Source organism: Hyperoodon ampullatus, assembly GCF_949752795.1.
Source record: "Hyperoodon ampullatus genome assembly, chromosome: 5".
Lineage (NCBI taxonomy): Eukaryota > Metazoa > Chordata > Mammalia > Artiodactyla > Ziphiidae > Hyperoodon > Hyperoodon ampullatus.
Genome location: NC_136918.1, coordinates 90,738,583 through 90,759,312, shown reverse-complemented (window position 1 = coordinate 90,759,312; position 20,730 = coordinate 90,738,583). Strand labels below are relative to the sequence as shown.

The 20,730-nt window shown below is 39.3% G+C and overlaps 1 protein-coding gene across 1 annotated transcript in view; it reads right to left on the bottom strand.

Moving 5' to 3' along the window:
- Positions 1–20,730, bottom strand: part of MORC1 (MORC family CW-type zinc finger 1) — a gene marked incomplete at both ends in the record, with an annotated part of 187,542 nt that overhangs the window by 18,687 nt on the left and 148,125 nt on the right. Inside the window, 3 exons of the mRNA XM_079704879.1 lie at positions 6,215–6,361; positions 9,600–9,666; positions 12,013–12,082. Coding sequence (XP_079561005.1) covers positions 6,215–6,361; positions 9,600–9,666; positions 12,013–12,082 — 284 coding nt within the window. The remainder of the gene's footprint in view (positions 1–6,214; positions 6,362–9,599; positions 9,667–12,012; positions 12,083–20,730) is intronic.

The following is a 20,730-nucleotide window of genomic DNA, read 5'->3' as shown; positions in this document are numbered from 1 at the left end:
ACAGATAAAGAGACAAAGACACACACAGAGAGGAGAGATTATTTTAAAGTGAAACACTTTATGTAAAGGTTTTATTGGAATCACTTGTCACAAGTAGCTCATCATGTTGTATTTTCTCAATATCCTCAAGCTCATTAATTCCACAGACATTCCCTGAAAGCTACTAAAACAAAGCCTTTATCTAGTGCACCTTCCAGAGCCTGGCATCGTGCCCCATGCTAGGAACCCAATACATTCTTATTGCACTGAATTCAGCCTAGTAGGGAACGCAGACAAGGAAGCAAACTATTCCAATACAGTGTGACAGAAGCTAGAATGGGAATGCAGCACCATGGCTACCTAGAGGAGGGGCCCAAATTCGTATTTGGGAAGCCCCAAAAAGGAAGGGTAGGAGTCAGCTAGCTGTGCAGGGCAGGGGGGTACAGCCTGTGAAGAAAGAATGCCAGGCCAACTGCACTATATTTTGGGGAACTGAGTATTTTCTGACGGTATTGAGCACCCTGGTCAGATTCATCCATTCTTTATAAAGTGCTGGAAATGTGCTAAGTGTTGCTATAGGCTTCATATACAAAACTTCATGTCATCTTTATGGAAGCTCTTTGATTGAGGACCTATTCCTATTTTGAACCTCTCTGGTTCCCTAATTGTTAAGGATCCTCATCTCCACGCCCACCTGTACTCTCCTTTGTCCCTCTCCCTCCAAGACCTTAGTATCCACCTTTGTACTCTCTCCTCCATCTCACTTCTGCTAAACGGCTCTTCCCTTAGGGATTCTGTCCCACGAGACTGAATGGAGAGGAAGACAAATTATCCTGCTCCTGTAGTCTCTAAGCACAAACGCACATACCTCCACATTTTCCTTTTCCTGAAAAATTAATCCAGGAAAACTGTTAGATCCTCTTAAAAACTGTAAGCTACCAAAAATCATAAATGTGGGGGCTGAATGTAGATGCTTAAGAACTCTTTAAAAATTCCTTCATTTATTGTCTTGAGTCCCTTTCTTCGATGCAATTCTTCAATGACACCTTCTTTTGTTCCTGAGGAAGGTATATATTATCAAACTTCTCTCCACCCTCAAACTTCAGGTTTCCTTTAAGACAGAAACAGTGATCCTCTAATTCACAAAAGGTCCTTCAAGGATGTGCTCAGCACAGAACTATAGGAATAACCTGGTGTCTGGAGTATCCAAGTGGATACTGTGTATTTTGGAGGGACTTAAGAACCAAGAGCTACCATTCAAGGGGAGTCTTTTCTTACCAAGAACACCCCTTCTTCCCTTGGAGGTTTTATTCATAGTTCCACCTCCAAACTTGCTCATAAAATCAGGAATTTGTCTTTATTAACATTGTCTCTCTTCTTGGGGATTCAAGAAATAAGTAACCTGAAGATCTTCCAGAGCTATTGTTTGCACCCAGGACTGTAATAGGTTCTTGGCTATAATGCTCATTTCAGTTGAATTCCTACAGAAACCATATCCATATCTACAAGTTTGAGTTGGAAATTTTTATAGAGTTCAACTAGCTGAGCTACAACACTAAATCAGCTCTGTCTCCATATATGATGACCAAGCTTTGAAAAGGTCCAGCTAAGGGCCATTTCCTTTTCAATCCATGGTCATATCCTTTCTCAACAGGGTAATTTTTCCTTAAGAAAAATCTTTCTTGCATTAATATAACTCTGCTCTCTCTAGACATGAGCGGAGATACACAGAGGTTCCTGGGTATCCTGCTGTTCTTTTTAAAGAGTAAACTAGTTAATGATAAGCTTGGTCTTGGCTAAGGAGAAGGGCAAGCCTCCTACTTCAGGTAGAGCGAAACTCCCTCCTTCAACCCAGTGAAAGGCTATGGAAATGGCATGGCTCTACTTTCTAAAACCAGGAGTCAGGTCCTGGTTTTTGATAGACCTCAATTGCTAATGCTTTTTTATTTATTTATTTTTGTGGTCTCTTTTTAAATTTTATTTTTGGTATTTTTAAAAGTTAAGATAACATGAAGTATGTTTGCACTTTTGTAGAGGTGAAATAAATGAAGCCTGACTTATATCAAGTTTACATATACAACAATAAACTAAAACAAGGCATTATAGGTTAGCATTTGTGAGTAAGGACTATGAGACCAGACTGCCAATATTCAAATCCCAGCTCTACTACTTAAGAGTTATGTAATGCTGGGCAAATTACTTAACCTCTGCATACCTCAATTTTCTCATCTGTAAAATGGGGATAATAAAAGTATCTATTTATAGGGTTGTTCTAAGGTTTAAGTGAGTTAACATATGCAGAGCCCTTAGGACAGTGCCTGGCACATAGTAAGTCCATAAAAGTATTATTATTATTGTTGTTGTTGTTGAAAGTGATTTGAGATTTGATACTGCTTCAATATTTAGGACCATTTGATAAAATTTAACAATCTGGATCTCAGTTTACCTTATTTACCTCTGACTTATTCACACAACTCAGTTGCACCCCATTATTTGAAAATACTTTAACATCCAGTAGTACTATTCACTGCTTTTTACATTGATCCCTTTCAATTTAAATAAAATTATTTTTGAAAATCTACCAATACACATTGGACACAGTGTGGAAAATTCAATCTGTTTTCAACGGAGTTACTATATTTGGGAATTAAATAAATTAATACACATAAAACAAAACATAATGCAAGATAGGAAAATGTTAAACTGAGCATAATCGGGTGATAAAAACGGCCAATAATAACGACTATTTTTTATTAATTTATAACATGAATCTAATAGAAGAGGCCCATTTAGCAGTGTAGGAAGGGATAAGGATGATGTCATGTTCAAAGTGAACCAAGTGGAGGGAACACTCCACACAATTCAAAGGGCCTGACTGCTCTTATCTGTGACAAGCAACGCAAGTCTGGTGAACAATTTTGAGTGTAAAGAACATGGTCCCCTCCACACTGTACATGGCCAGCCACAATCTTCATGCCTGGAGGAATTTAAATTCTAGTAAACACAAGGACTAATATGTGGACCAGACAATAGAATAGTGCAGTACAGGGAAGAAAACATAAAGAAGACAAGAAATCTGTTTTCACTGGTGAAATGTGAGAAAACATATGACATGCTGCCAAAGGCAAAAGAGAAAATTGGTAAATGACGAGCTCCTTTTGTTCCAGTTAAAGCCTTGTGTTGTGTACAATTCTTTTCCCACTGAATACTTTTATAAAACAATCACCACAAAAAAATTCAAGCTGGTACAGAAAGGAGCTTATTTATCACTTCACTTGGCTTTCAGAGTGTTCAGTTGATAATAGTATGATGATTTCAAGTACTAAAGATTCTACATGTTCATTAGGGAGATGGTTTCTGGGAAATTTAGATTTTCTAGTGATGCCTAATTATAGAGGTGGATGTACCTTAAAGCCTTAGTACACTCAATCAGATTATCTCCTTTTTGATCATATGTAACTCATTAAAATTAATAAAGATGATACACTTAGAGACAGAACAAAAATTAGCCAAGAAAAAAATAAAGAAAATGATAATCCACAGTTGTACATCCAAACTCTGCTGCAACACAACCAGGCAAATCTTTCCAGGTTCATAGTGCAGAGAGTAGCAAAGCATGTGTGGGTGTCTGTGTGTGTATATGTAGTGAATATTACAAAAAGTGTGTGTGTATATATGTAAGTATGTACATATAAATGTGTGAGTATATATATACACTGTGATTAAGAGCAAGAGATTCCAAATCAGGGAGCCCTGTCCTTAGTAGCTGTGTAATTGTCTTTGTGATTTTGAGTGTTACTTAGTTTCTCTTTTTCAGTTTAGCATTAAAAAATAAATAAATAAATAAAAATAATACCAGCCCTGTAAGTTTGTCTAAGGAGCTAATGTATACAAAGCACTTAGGTGACTGTGTAAAATATAATAATGATTCATAAATAGTGGTTATTATTATCATCAAGAAAGCCTGGTTCACTTGAAGCAATGTCCCAATCATTGGACATGTCATATCCATACATTTTTTAATAATATGCACACATTTATTCAGATATACACAGGCATACTGATTTATAATTTTTTCCATACTACCATGTCTTAGGGACCAATTGACATGCCTGAATCTCAGAACTAGTGAGTAAGAAACCAGGATTCAAACCTAAGGCTACCAAACATCAAGGATGAGGATCTTACATACTAGTCTGGACAAACACTGACAGAAGGCAAGATGATGGTTGGAGAATCCCATTTTCTAGGGACTATACTGTAGGCCACGGCAGTATGAGACTGACATCCATCCAGATCACCGGATGAATGGCCTTTTCAACCTCATAATATTCGTACAACCCTGAGGTCTGGCTTGCTTCTGTCCCGTTCCCAGGCTCGTGCAAGCTTGCCAACCCAGACACTGTGCAGATCTGGTAGTCAGAACTTACTGTTCAGGAATGCAGCACTCTGGCTTCACTCCTTGATCAGTGACTTGTCTCTGGATCCCTAGTGTCATCAGTGAAAATGTGTCCTGATGCAAAGTCCCAGGTGGATCCACCTGAATATAACAAGAGCGTCCTCCTTTCTCCTAGGGCAGGACGGATGTTAGGTGTGTGTTCCTAAAGGATGGTAGGTGGGGCCTTCATCCACGTAATAAGCACAGCCCCGCAGCCCTAGACACTGCCACAGAAACTTCCATAAAGCCCAGGGCAACTGCAGAATCGAGTTTATGGCTTCCAGTAGTTTGCAGTCTACTGTCACACACAGGACCCTAGACCCTATCCTGGACCTGCATAGGGGCCATAGCCCCTATATATATGCCCCACCTCTAACTTTCTCTTCCTCCCCGTTTCTATCCTTTGCCAACTCCTTTCTTCAGGAAGATTTTGTCAGTCACTGATCAGAAAGTCAAAGTAACATCCTAAGGGAAAATACTATTCCAGCTAGAGCATGTTGTGTATTTCCCTCTGCTGAAAGCCTCTTACCTCACCCAGGCCCCTCAAAGCTTGTGAAGCCCAATCAAACCAATTGGCTGTACTAATTTAGTGGTGCTTCTGCTCCTGCCCCCCACCCGCTCATGTGACACCTATTTGAGAGCACTCTTCTGTATACTAACTTCTTTGGCTTGACTGTAAAGCCCCCTCCTATCATTGGTCCCTACCTGGAAAAACTCTGAACCTTGGACTTTATGCCCTCCCTGTCTCCATCCTTTGAGAACTGAGATCCAGACATTTAATCCCTCATTAACCATGTCCATAAATGTTAAGATTCTACACTGAACCAAAAAGTAAAACTCAGTTTCCCTCAATAAGTTCAGTATCTAAAGCTACAAAAAGAGACTTTCTAGAAGGCCATAATGTCATGAGGGTCTTCGTGAGGCAGGAAAAAAAAAGAGAAAGAACGGAAAGAAAGGGAGGGAGGGAAGAAGGAAGGAAGTAAGAAATTCAGTAAGAATTCTTTTTTTTTTTTTTTTGCCCCGTTCATTATAAATGGCCCCTATTCATTTTTGGGTTTTTTTTTTTAACATCTTTATTGGAGTATCATTGCTTTACAATGGTGTGTTAGTTTCTGCTTTATAACAAAGTAAATCAGCTATACATATACATATGTTCCCATATCCCCTCCCTCTTGCATCTCCTTCCCACCCTCCCTATCCCACTCCTCTAGGTGGTCACAAAGCACTGAGCTGATCTCCCTGTGCTATATGGCTGCTTCCCACTGTCACACAGAGTGCAGTAAGTCAGAAAGAGAAAAACAAATACCAAACGCTAACACATATATATAGAATCTAAAAAAAAAAAAAGGTTCTGAAGAACCTAGGGACAGGACAGGAATAAAGACGCAGACGTAGAGAATGGACTTAAGGACATGGGGAGGGGGAAGGGTAAGCTGGGACGAAGTGAGATAGTGGCATGGACATATATACACTACCATTCATCTTTTTTTAATAGCCCTTTCTTTCCTGTCTTCTATCCTTACAAATCCTGGTTCTTTATTACACTGGAGAGAGGATTAACATCCACCATATTGCTGGACCATGTAACAAGAGGGCAGTTAGTGACAACAGTTCTCTTTCAAAAGACATGTCACCCACGTTATATCTAAATCAGTGCAGTTAGGAGACAAGTCATAAAGTCATTCTATTGAATTTTCTCAATAATATCACCACTCAACAGAGAAAAAAATAACAGGAGTTGTCACTGCTTAGAAAATTCAACAAAGCATGTAGAAATATGCTAGTAAGTATCTTTACCTTAAATTAGATGTCAGTTTTCTTACTGTTTCCTTGACAGATGTGCTTTGAGAAGATGTTGTCAGTGAAGAAGCAACTTTACAACCACCCCTCTCAGACACTCCGGCTTTGTATCCAGAACTTGAATTTAAATCTTCCACCGGCATACTGGGCAAAAACAAGCCAAGGTTTATAATTTCTAAGTAGAAATCACATTAGATACTAATAAATTCAGAAATATTAATACACAACAAATGAGATGTTAATACACAACAAATGAAAGCTAGGACATAGATGTAATGCTGAACACTGTCATTTATGTAGTTACATAAAATCAATTCTCAGGTATAAGAATTACTATTTATTCCTGACAAATCTTGTTTCAAGGTTTTTGGGTAGCCCCAATTAAATAGAATTGGTAGTAATTTATTCTTAATAACAGTAGTCATATACCATTTGTCTCTTATTTGCTGAAAGAGGCTTTTAAACCCAAGTTCTACTTTAGCTTGGGGGAAGGTAGGTACAGAAGGTAGGTCCAGAAATAAAGCCAAGTCAGCTGAAAGAAATATATAGTCAAGATCTGGTGGAAAGAGAGTGTTCCAGGTGAAGTGTAATGATCCTGGGGGAGAAACAAGGTAGGGCTGTTGAGCGACACATGAGAAGGCCAGGGCTGCAGGGGTGGAGTGCACAGGAAGAAGAGGCAGAGAGAGGAGATGAGAGGCACTGGCCGTGGGGTGGGGACTAGAGTTTATTTTAAGCAGAGCAGGTGCTACCACTGGAGGGTTTCTTCCATGGGAGTGAGGTGATCTGATTGATACATGTTTTAAAAGGATAACTGGCTGCAGCATGGAGAAGAGCTCACAATGAGGACGCAGTGTGTAGTGTGTTTATGAGCCCCAAGGCTTTCAGTACCGGGGGGAACAAAAAAGCTCAAGAGGGCTGGGGGATACGCAATACGGGAGGCAAAGCTGGGTAGGCAGGTAGGGGCCGGATCACGTAGGGTCTTATTTGTCAAGTGGAAAGGAGATTTTAGTAATCCCTTCATGCTAATGTCCATGAATTAAGACCGCAGCTCTAGAGAGTTTCCTATGTTTACAATGTATGGACCTTTTTTAAAAAAAATGGATAATAGTTTATATCAAATGGAACATGCTTCTACTGTCAACAGTTCTTTGTCAGTAATTATACTGCCTAACTTCAGCTGATGCTTTATATAAGATTAAGAACACTGTGTTATAACTAATGCTTAATTGTCTGTTAAAGAACACTTACACAATGTCTGAAGCCTATTAATTATAACCTTTATGCTGAAATTTTATTAAAAAAGTCCTTCAATTTTTAAAGTTTTTTTTTGGTTTTTTTTTAACCATTTTTGGAATGCTGGAAATTCGTGCTGGGGTGGGAGGTGGAGGGTAAAATGCACTACACCAGAGCACAGAGATTCCTCCCTGAACCTTTGTTTCTTCTTCTGCCAAATAATAATAGTGCCTGCCTCACAGAGCTGTGCTGAGGATTACATAATACATACACAGAATTTAGCTCAATGCCTGCTAACAGTAAGTGCTCAGCAGACAGTATCTAGTTATCAATGTTATTATAATTATCTTTATTATTACTACCACTACTAATGAATTTGATAAGATTCTCCCATTAAGATTGTTTTAATTGGATAATAGTTCTAACATTCATATTGTAGTTATGACTCAAAGATTATTTTTAAAAAACACAAGTTCATAAAAGCCTAAAAGTAATATATGAAATAATACACACACATGCAAAAAACATGTTTTAGTTTTTGGATGGATTTTAAATTTCAACTCAAATTTTAATAAATAACTCTAGGTTAAAGCATCATGCATAAAATGACCTAACAACAGCACTGGGGGGAAAATTACATCATTTATTCAATCAACAAACATTATAGAATGCCAAGTCTGAGGCAGGTGCTATTCTGGACACTAAGGACACAGCGGTGAGTAAGACAGCCCCTGCCCTCGTGGAGTGAGTTAGTTTCAAGTGAAAATACAGAAAATAAGAAAGCTAGAATGTAAAGTGTTAAAAGAAATAGGTAATTGAATAAGCTACTTTAAAATAGTAATAAAGGCTCTGAAAGAAATACAGTGGGATGATACAGTTTGATGGTGTGCCTTATCAGAAGCGGGGTGGGCTATTTTAGATGGAGTGTTTGGGGAAGACCTGTCAGAGGCCAGAGTTACAAAGAAGAAAAGATATGAGCCCTGTCCTGCATGAAGCTCACATGCAGAGGGAAGACAGATACTCAGACGACAATTCCACCTGACGTGAGGAGTTGTTCACACTGTGTGTCAGAATGTGGTTGGTATTAAACAAATAATTACTGCGGGTGAATGAACTATGATGCAATCTGATCCCCACAGTGGTGGCTCTGTGAACACCTGAGTCTGCCCAGGAGAATCGGGGCCCCCAAAGGAGAGAACACTTGAACTGGGAGGTGAATGAAAGGGTAACAGACCAGTACACAAGAGGGCATTCAAACCCAGGAAGTGGTGTGGAAAATGAGGTGGAATTTTCTGATAAAACAGAATGGGAAGCAATTTTGAAAGTCTGGGAAGCAAAGTGGGAGCTAACCTGGGAGTCATGAGCACAGGGGGCTTGTGCCATGCTCAGGAGTTTCTGCCTTGTCTTAAAAGTGGTGGGGCTATGAAAGGCTTCTGAGTGGAAGAGTGGAGGGATGGGATTTGAGGGTAAGAGTGACTACTCAGTCAGCAAGTGCAGGACAATAACAGCTCCTCTCTGGTTTTGTTTTGTTTTTCTTGTACTTAACTCAGTGTGCCCCTCTGCAAAAAGAACACAGGATTCTTCCCAGCAACACTGGGTCTGAATGCTTGGAAAGCAGCTTAGATAGATTTGGAGCAGCATGAAGATAAGAATCTGCTTCCTTGAAAATATTTTTTTTTCATTCTATTGGATAAACAAAACATTCAGCTTCTATTTAAAAGTGACAAGAGTCTCATGTCAAGAAAATTCTAGCATACGATGATTATTGCACATATGTATGGCAATAAGATAACGAGCCACACAAAGAAAATCAGCTCATGATTTCACAGTCATACATATATGTGACATTTTTAGTTCTTTGACTATATTACAATAATTTGAATTAGCTGCTTTCTGTGAGCAGGAAGTTAAGCCTGTTCCATCTCATAATTCCCAAATCCTCCCAAAAGAAAATGAAAAAGGTTGGGAAAAGGGTAAGAAATCTAGTGTATTCTATTCTTTCCTGTCTCCTTTGTAAAATTTGGTTCCACTCTTAATTGCCTTTGCTTGTTGCTATTATTTTCTTTCTTCTTGTATTTAAACATTGATAATTACTTTTCAACAGTATAATTGTACTCCCTTGGAATTTGTATAATTGCAGTACACTCACCTTTCCCAGTCAGGTGATGAAGGGTTTCTCTTTATTTCTGGAGTATCACTGCACAGCTCCTGTTTTTCTTCAAAAGAACATAGACAAAATGAAGAAAATCAATCACATTTTGGCGATTACATAATGAAGTGAACTGAAAGAAGTGTTAGCAGTTCATTAACAACTTGTATATAATTTGGCTTTGTATTCAAACACTCTTTTGTAAAACTGCACCAATATGTTCTTAAGGCAATTTATAATAACCTCTTAATAAAGAATCCAAGAGCCTCTGTAGCTTGTTTTTTGTAATTTCTTTCTTTCTTTTTTTTTTTTGCGATATGCGGGCCTCTCACTGTTGTGGCCTCTCCCGTTGCGGAGCACAGGCTCCGGACGCGCAGGCTCAGCGGCCATGGCTCACAGGCCCAGCCGCTCCGCGGCATGTGGGATCTCCCCAGACCGGGGCACGAACCCATGTCCCCTGCATCGGCAGGCAGACTCTCAACCACTGCGCCACCAGGGAAGCCCTGTAATTTCTTTTTAATAATGCTTATTTTCTGCTATTGCTGTGCACGGGATGACTAATGGGAAATGTTCAGTGTCCCTCCTCTCAGCAGCCTCTGCCTAGACAACCACTTGTCTTCCCCCAGTGTCTTACTCTCTTCCATTTTGAGTTCAGGTTCAAAGACATCCTGACAGATCCCAATCAGAAATGTGCCTCTAGGACAGAGCAGAACTTTAAAGCACAAAGAGACCTACAGTCATCGAGTTAATCTTCTCACTCAGGGAACATCAGAATCCGAGGTTCAGAGAGGTTAGTAATTTGTTTACAGTCCATAGAAAAGCAGAAATGCTTTGATCCCCTCGGATTGGTTTCAAGAGTGTCTTGGGGAGAGTGTAAGAAATAAGTCAATGTGTTCTTCTTCCAGCTGTCTCTAGAATTCTTTGTGAGAACTGTGATCTTGTTCCACCAAGTAAACCCTTGCCAATAAGTTTAGGGCCACTGAAGGCCAAGGGGAACAGGAGAACAACAAGGAAAGTTTTGGATGGTGAGTAAATGGCTGAGGACCTGCCTGACTCCTCTAAGGAAACATAAAAGAGAATAGACAGAGAGGTTTTCCAAGCACACTGCAGGCACAGTTGGTTTTGCTCATGATCTGCATGCAAAGTAAAATTTCTTAACCCATTAGCCAACTAATTCATAATTACAGTCATTTGAAAATATTTCACAGTTTGTTCCTTCCAAATCCAGGATGAGTATTTGAAATTAAATATTAATTTTAGGATCAAAATTGTATTAACAGTTTTTTCATTACAATTTGGAAATCCAACAGGCACATACTTGAAGGCATGTTAATAGTTTGAAATGTCTATAAAAGACTGGCTTTAAAATTAAGAGACCCTTACAAAAGAAATCTTGATTGTGGAATAGCTAATTATCCTAGTTATGATGAAAAAGAAAAAGTGTGATTCCTTATGGACCTCACTAATGGGTTCAAATATAAAGATGTGAATGAATGACTGATTAGGTTACCTAAGCAACGAAGGATAAAAGAAGGGAGAGCTTACAACCAAGAGTGAACACGAAATGATGGCATGGATCAACACAAAAACAACTGGAAATTATGGAGTCAAAATGAACTGAGACCTGTTTAGGAGACTAAGAAAGGCTTTAAATCTTATTTCAGAATAAGAAGATGACAATGAAAATAATGGTCCTGCTGCTTAGGCCCAATGGTATAATTTTACAATAAAGGAGACAATGGTATAATAATAATATAACACATAATAAAAGAATTCTACTACTAATAATGAATGGACACTAAGAAAATAAAATTTTCTGAGTCTAGCTTGTTTCCAGCTTCTCTATGCAGGGAAATTGTCTTTAGATTGAATATTATCAGATGGCAACTTTATGCTTAAAAGAAGCTCAAGTCTCTCACCTAAGACAAATTACATCCCATGGACATGAAGGAACTAATAAATGCGTTTGTTGAACTATTCTTAGTGATCTCAGAGGAATCATGCAAAATAGGGAAAGAACTAAAATGACTGAAAACAGAGGAATGTCATCGTAATTTTCAAAAATAGTTTCTGAAAATTATAGACCTGATATCAATCGCCAGCAAATTTCTAAGTAGAATTCAATGAGGGGGTGACATACGTCCACTGTTGGAATTTCAGGCAGTGAGGTAGTACTGGGGGAAGTGCGCTCAGGCAGGAAGTGTCCCCCTGCCCCTCCAAAATGTGTGAGGTTGGCAGCTCACTCTCTACCCACCTCTCCTCCCACTACTGGAACAACAGATTTAATTTTTTTAAATCCGAACTGCTACCAAACTTCTGATCTATATCCTACATAAGATATGTCGCATAAGTCATACTGAAAAAGACTCAAGACGTTACAGCTAATATATGTAAACTGAATTCTTTTTTTTACCTTTTTCCATAAGAGGAACTTCCATTTCTTCTTGTTGCAGTGAAACATCAGTGTCACTTTTATCTAAAACCTGAAAAACAAGCTCTGTATTTAAAGCTGTACAAAAACAAAGGACGTATAGTAAGGTGCAAAAATGACCTTGAACATCAATGCCCATATCAGAGAGAGACCATAAAGTTGCCAGGATAGTTTAGGGACATGTTATGAAGGGAGACAATCATACGTGTTGTCAAAAATTATACTGGCGTGCAGCTCGAGGATGGTTGCATTATAACTGTCATGTCTATCATTTCTTTAGTGGGATTTTTACATTTCTACCAATATTTGCATAGATATTTTTTAAAAATCCATCTTATATGGATGTAACAATGACTCTCACACATGGGTCAAGTGTTTGATCACCAGGAGTGGAGCCTCTGCTGCTTTGAGAAGGACTGTCACACCCCTGCTGCTGCAGAGCAGACACAGAGAATGAACTCAACATCAGCACGATGAGAACTTTGAGGAGGTCGGGGCCTGATGAGGAAGAACATGGGGATGGGGCTGGGGAGTGCACCTGGGAAGTTGAGGGAAGGGACACCTTGTCTTTTGACAGAATCTCAGGAAATCTGCTTAAAATGAGTTGCAGAGCCTTAATGTGTTGAATGTAGGGGCCAGGAGGGTTGGTGGTACCTACAGTGAGGGGATGTGTGTGTGTGTGTGTGTGTGTGTGTGTGTGTGTGTGTGTGTGTTGTTCAGGATGTGGGCCAAGGGGGTTTCGGAGAGGTTGTGGGGTGGAATATGGCAATCAGAAGCCAGGTCCCCCATCACCTTGGGAACCCTGTCAGCCTATTTTACAAGGCTCAAGCAAAAGAAACTTACATTTTGGGAATGCACTTCTTTAGATCAGAGAGACAGAGAGAGAGAGAGAGAGAGAGAGATGGAGTTTGTTTATGCCACCCAGGAAAACAGATCCGGAAGCTCCTTTCACGTATTTTTAAGTATCTGAGAAGGTGGGGCAAAGGCAGTAAAAAAAGGAATCTGAAGAAGACAGGGTAAAGCAAAAGCTCTGTCTGCTCCTTGATCTGAAGACCCCTGAACACGTGCTGAGACACACTGGGCTCCTGACTCCATCACCTGGTGGTGTGAGGTGTAGAGCTGTCAGTTTTCTGGAGCTTACCCATTGTGTGTATCCTTCGCCTTTCATTGCCCCCTCTAAACTGCTAAACAAATGTGGGATGGGGAGGCTATCAACCCTCCCTTTCTCCCCTCCCAGGAAACAAAGGCATATATTTTACATGGCATTCTGGAAACTGTGCTCTGTCAGGAAGCAGGTTAAATGGACACACATGTAACCTAGCAACGAAAGAACTGTGAGGCCGTCCATCACCGTCATTTTCTATTTTACCCAAATTAAGAGAAAGCAAGCCTTGTAGGTAGGGGGAAACAAATAAAACTGATTCTAAGCTACTTTGGTCCATTTCAAAATATTTTTATTCTTATACTGTAAATAAATTCATGTCCCAGTAAGTAAATAAAATGCATATATATATATATTTTTAACATCTTTATTGGAGTATAATTGCTTTACAATGTTGTGTTAGTTTCTGCTGTATAACAATGTGAATCAGCTATATGTATACATATATCCCCATATCCTCTTCCTCTTGTGTTTCCCTCCCACCCTTCCAATCCCACCCCTCTAGGTGGTCACAAGGCACCAAGCTGATCTCCCTGTGCGATGCAGCTGCTTCCCACTAGCTATCTATTTTACATTTGGTAATGTATACATGTCAATGCTACTCTCTCACTTCGTCCCAGCTTACCTCCTCCTCCCTGCGTCCTCAAGTTGCAAGACATAAATGCATATATTTTTAAAGTTCATTTTGCAAAATGACTTTAAAATGGTATCTTATTTATTTCTGATGTAACATAAAATCTAAAGTTTTCTCCTGATGTGTTGATACGTAAGGAAAAGCTCCATACTTTGTGTCTCTCCTTTGAAATGAATATTTTTTGACCAGTTTATAAGCAGCATAGACTATTTCCTACCACAGTAAACAGCAGCCACAAGATAAGCTCATGAGAAGAACTACTTAACGCCTTTAGTAATAACCACTTTGTAATAATCTATGATGATCCTGCTCAGGATGTGTTCATTTTCTTTGGTAACTTCTCCTTATGATGGAAAGCAGACAAGATAAAAGTATCCAAGCTTAACAAAAATGACAGCACTCCCAGCAGGGAACTCCTGGTGGCGGTATTATTAACACAGCCTCCTGAAATTATTTTTGCATTTTATTGTTTGGTTCTCTGCTTTGAGCTCTGCTGTGTGAGGGCTGTTTCCATGAGGGTCAGATATGTTCCCCTCACCGCAAAAGTGTTACTTACACGAAGCTTTACCGTCTCTATTGCAGGAGAGATTTCCTTCTTTTCTTTTCCTTTCTTTTACTTCCTTTATTCTTTGGCATAGTAATGTTTAAAATATTTTGGATAAACAATTCACAGCCTACAGCATTTTCTTTTAAATGACACTGTGTAAATATCTGAGTTCATAGGATGCCGCCTTTTTTTTTTACAATGTACTTGCAGCTTTGAAGGTCTGGATTTTTTCAAGCTGAGACAAGAAAACATGCAGTTGTCTTTTCAATGACACTATTTGTGTATTTTGATACTTGTGAAGCTCCTTCACATATATTACTTCATTTCATTATAGAAATGCTCTCCAGCCACTTAGGCTTAACTGTGTCTCATACTCTGCAGTTTGAGGATATCGTTTTCCTAAGATTTTACTTCGGTCATGAAATAGATAATACTTCCCACACAGTAAATGAGATTACAGTTAAGTCTTAACAAGGGGTTTAGATACCTTAATTAAAATTATGTTAACAATGAGTAGAGTGGGATTTGTCAACTCTCCAAGGCATGCAAAGGATCAGCATAATACCACATGCTCAATTTTGTGAAGTATCTATTTAAGAGGATAAATAAATCATAAATAAGTTAGCAAGAGGAAAAAGAGCATACCATAGTCAACTGTGTAACACTTTTCTCATTCAACCCGCATTAAGGAAGCTTAAGAACTGGTTGAGATCACTTTGTCTGGCTTCTTTCCTTCTGCTTCTTTGCCCCTCCACACAGACCCCAAACATTTCATCAAGGACCCATAAAGGCTACCAGTTCTTGCCCTCCTGCCAAGTTCAAAGGCCCTTCCTGTTTTCACTCTTCCATGGTTAACATTATGTTCTAGGCGCCTCCCTTTTGTTCATTAATTTATCCAGTAAAACTGAGTTCCCAGTTGGAGTCAGACACTGTTATGATGAAGACTATGGAGCTTATTTTCTAGTGAGGGAGAAAGATATTAAATAAATAAAAAGATGGATATGTAATCATGTAAGTTCTTTGAAGAAAAACATCACAGGTAAGAGAAGGAGAATGACCTGGGTTACCCAACTGCCTCTCTGGGGTCACTGTAATCTTCCACACCCTCCTTTCTCCAGGTCTTTGAGTTGCTGTTGATTTGTTTATTCCCCTCAACTTTTTTCTAGTCTTTCCTCAAGTATCTCCCCTCAGTTGGGCCCTGCTTGTCCCCTCTATATGAAATTCCTGTCACTCTCACCACACCCACACTGACACTTCCTGTCCCCTTCCTCTGGTCTATTTCTCTCCTTAGCACTTATGATTATCTACCATGCAACATATTTTCCTTATTTATCTTCTCTATTGTCTGATTTCCCCGCTAGAATGGAAGCACAATGAAGACAGGGAGTAGTGCCTAATTTTTTCCTGCTGTATCCCCAATGTCTAGGACAGTAACTGATGCTCCATATACTCACAGAATAAAAGAAAGTTGAAACGCTAGTCAAGAAAATCCACGTGTGTTGCTGGTGGTAGGGAGTAGTGGAGTCCAGGTATTATGAACAACAAAGGAAGAGGCTGTGAAGGAAAAATAAGCTTAGGGTGTTGGAGGCCAAGGAAGGTGAGGGTGACTAGAGTGGAGTGAGAGAAGGAATGAATTATAGGCAGTGAGGACAGCAAGGAAGTCAGGCCAGGTCATGTAGGGCCTTGCAGGGCACTATATTTCATTCTAAGTGCGAGCAGAAGCCATTGGAGGGTTCACCTCTTACACTGTTGGTGGGAATGTAAATTGTCACAGCCACTATGGAGAACAGTATGGAGGTTTCTCAAAACACTAAAAATAGAGTTGTCATATGCTCCATGAATCCCACTCCTGGGCATATATCCAGACGAAACTATTATTCGAAAAGATACATGCACCCCTATGTTCATAGCAGCATTATTCACAACAGCCAAGACATGGAAACAACCTAAATGTCCATCGACAGAGGAGTGGATAAAGAAGATGTGGTACATATATACAATGGAATACTACTCAGTCATCAAAAAGAATAAAATAATGCCATTTGCAGCAACATGGATGGACCTAGAGATTATCATACTAAGTGAAGTAAGTCAGAAAGAGAAAAATACCATATGATATCACTTATATGTGGGATCTAAAGTATGATAAAAATCAACATATCTATGAAACAAAAACAGACTAGCAGACATACAGAACAGACTTGTGGTTGCCAAGGGGGAGGGGAGGGAAGGAAAGGGAATTGGGGATCAGTAGATGCAAACTAGTATATACAGGATGGATAAACAACAAGATCCTATTGTATAGCACAGAGGACTATATTCAATACCCCGTGACAAACCATAATGGAAAAGAATATGAAAAAGAATATATGGGGGGCTTCCCTGGTGGTGCAGTGGTTAAGAATCTGCCTGCCAATGCAGGGGACACAGGTTTAAGTCCTGGTTCAGGAAGGTCCCACATGCCGCGGAGCAACTAAGGCCATGTGCTACAACTACTGAACCTGCACTCTAGAGCCCGTGAGCCACAACTACTGAGTCTGTGAGCCACAACTACTGAAGCGCACGTGCCTAGAGCCCGTGTACCGCAAAAAAGAGTAGCCTCCACTTGCCACAACTAGAGAAAGCCCGCGCACAGCAACGAAGACCCAACACAGCTAAAAATAAATAAATTAAATAAATAAATTTAAAAATGAAGAATATATGTATATATGTATAACCGAGTCATTTTGCTGTACCAAAGAAATACAACATTGTAACTCAATTATACTTCAATAAAAATTTAAAAAAAGAAGCTAGTGGAGGGTTCTAAGTAGGAGAATAGCATAATCTGACTTATATTTTGGATGGGATACTCAGATTTTTAGACTGTGGAGGCCAAAAGAAGCAGTGGAATCATTTATAGGGCTACTGCTATAATCCTGGTAAGAAATGTTAGTGAATTGGCCAGGTGGGTAGCTGTGGAGGGGGTAGAACAGAGTATGTGTTTGAAGGTTGATTCAGCAAGATTGGCTGATGGGTTGAGTGCAGGGTGTGAAAGGAGAGAAATTCAGGTGTTGGCCTGAGCCACTGTGAGTGATGGTATTATTTACTGAGATGGGGAAGCAGGAAGAAGTCCCTTGGAATTCTTTCCTCTCTTGATTTTGATAACCTTCTGTGTCCCAACTCTTCCTGGGTAATTATTATTTTTCCCTCAAAGAAAATTTTCCCTCAAAGAAAATTTCAGGGAGTTAAATTATCACCCTTATGCAAACAATGGCTTCCCAGCATCATCCACCCTAACTTCTCATCTGTGCCCCAGTTATTTCCAGCTGACTTCAGGACACTTATCCTTGAATATCTTGCTGAACTTCAAATCCTCAGTCTCACCTTTGCCCGCTTAGATTCCTCTGGTCCAGTCCTCTTTCTATTTGTAATAACATTTTCATTCCAGATTGTGCCATCTCAAAACTGCTGTCACTGTTTAGTCTACCATATGCCTTCCCAAGTTGTGCTGTTTTTCTTCAACATGTTTCACTTTTCCTTGTCTTCTTGTACTACAATCTCCAGGCAGCAGCACCCTACTTGATTTTTTGGTCTTTAGTTTCTCTTCTTTCCAGTACTGCTTGATTATCACAACATTTTCATAACACAAAGAATTAATTCTTTAGACAAAAATCTCCATGATTAAATGTTCCTTCTCAAAACTTACCTACAGGTCCTGACTACTTTCTCCCTCAAGTACAAACCCTTTTCTGGTATTTAAAGCTCTTTTCAATGTGATTCTAAGGTATCTGGAGATATTAATAAACATTCTCTATAATAACCAAAAAGTTCTCTTCAGAATTCCCTGTAACCACTAGGTAGACTTCTGCCTCCACACCTTTGCCCACATAGTTCTCTCTACCTGAAATACATTCTTTCCTCCTTTTCTTATGTCTTTCCCACTTTTTAAGACAAGTATAAGTCATACTCTTTCCAAAATATCTATTTTATTTACTCTCGCACATACTGATTTCTTCCTTTCTCTGAAAAAGTATTAACAGTAAATTACAAAGAGTTTCAATTATTTTTAATAGCCAAGCCTCATATCTATGGGATCCAGATAAGACTGGGATCCTGTAGTAGCCTTGATTCTTGCCATGACACTTCAAAACAGAATTCAACACTTGGGTCCACCTCCCAAAAAGAAATCCAACTGTACAAAGCATTAATAAATATACAGATTTTACTGAAAATTGTGTTGAGAAATGGAGGAAATAGTTACACAAGGCAAAAATCAGCTTAAAATCACCATGAAGCAGGTCTACTTTACTTCGTCAATTGTTAGCCTACTCATCTCCCTCTACAAACCTTCCCCTCCAGACTCTCCGATGCTGCAGCACCAGTGTTTTTCTGCTTGTGTGTTTACATCCTTTCTCCTTCCTCCCACCCCTTCCCACAAACACAGGGTCACTCTCTAGCTCTACCTTTTCTTCCACAAAGCAATGTCACTCTCTCAATTTTCATTCTTTACTCCCATCTCCTAGCCTACCCAAAGCTGAATTTTCCTTCTTTGGAATTACAAAGGTGTGTTTTAAAAATGTTTTTTCTGGGGACTTCCCTCGTGGGTCCAGTGGTTAAGACTTCACCTTCCAATGCAGGGGCTGTGGGCTCAATCCCTGGTCAGGGAGCTAAGATCCCACATGCCTCGTGGTCAAAAAGCCAAAACATAAAACAGAAGCAATGCGGTAACAAATTCAATAAAGACTTTAAAAAAATGATTCACATCAAAAAAAATCTTTAAAAAAATGTTTCTTGTAACACAAGGAATTATTTTCATTCTGTCACAAATCATCCCATTAATTCTCATAATAACCTTGAGAGTCGGTAATATTATTATTCCCCTTCTATAGAAAAGAAAACAGAAGACCATAAGTTGATACAACTGACATGTGGCATGCAGGTCTGAATGTGAACCTGGGTCAATCTGTCAGAGTTCAGAGCCTGTCTCCTTACCATAAAATAATGCTAACTCATGGTTTTGTAGAATTGTCTTCCAATTTTTCTGCTCCTTTAGAGAAGAGATCTTTTTTTTTTTTTTGGTGTCCTTCAAAATCTCTAACATAGTACTGTTCAGTAAATGTGTCTTGAATTGGTGCATGGTTGCTGATAGTTCACACACTAGCACTTGAATATTTAGATTCATTATAAATTGCCCAGGAGATTTTCCTTTAAGTCAGGGGATGTATCACATATTGTCTTTGTATCTGTAAGTCTGTTGGTGAGTTGATGGATGATGCTATGGAGGATGAGTATAGATAATTCTTCCTCCAAAGCCCTTGGGGCAGCTCTGGTTTATATCTCATAAGGGGGCTGCTCTGTCTGTGAAAGTTCTGATACTGTTAGCAACAATCACAGGACGATACAGGTTCATATAGAGGCAATGGTAACATCATCAACCAGGAAAATTGACTAATAAATGTCTTGTTTTTGAAATTAAGGCAACTTTAATCATCAGAAATCATGTTATTGCAATATCAATGCAGTTTCCCATTTAAAAAAAATTTCTGTTAGGAGTCAGAAAAATTTGCGTATTTAGGGTGGATGCAGCTGATTTAGGTACTGACTATGCAGGTTATTTGCTTTTCTTCTTTCTTCACCTCTTTTGGGTTACTGAGTCACCTTTTCACTTTCATTGTTATATAGTACTGATACCAAAACAGGGTACTTACTGTTGTTTTTTGTTTGTCTGTTTGTTTGTTTGGTGGTTTGGGGTGTTTTTTTTTGGCTACCACAGAGCATAAACCTAGACACTGGAAACTCATCAGCTCTTCCAGACATTCCTCAGCTTTTGTAACATATCACAGAGGCCCCATCAATGACCCCAAGGATTCAGAGTGGGTTGATGCCTTTCCTGAGCTGGCATCAGCTTCTTTTGAAAGATGCCCTAAAGAGCTAACCAGATGTAGTTGGTAAAGGGTTATTAGCTCATGCCAAAACAGGAAGATGGTTCCATCCATTCATTCCTTTATTCATCAATCTTTCTTCAGCCCCAGAAAGTATCACACTCTGGACTAGATGCTGGAGGTTACACCTTTCAGAGTAAACCCCAGAGACTCCATTGCCAAACTCTTAAAATACATCTGTCAGTGGTGATCTGGCCATTGCATTTTTTAAATGTCTGCAGATTGGGAAAATGAAATGAATCCATCTGCCAGTCCGCTCCTGAGGCCAGGTGCAAGGCAAAAAAGACCTAAATGACCACAGAGGACAAAAGGGCCAAAGCCAGTCCAACCAAAAAGGTAGTATGATTCCTGGTTATTAAACAGGCAGGTCCAACCTGACTTAAAATAACCACACCCATAGATATTCTTTCACTGCCTTAGCAACTGATGTTCA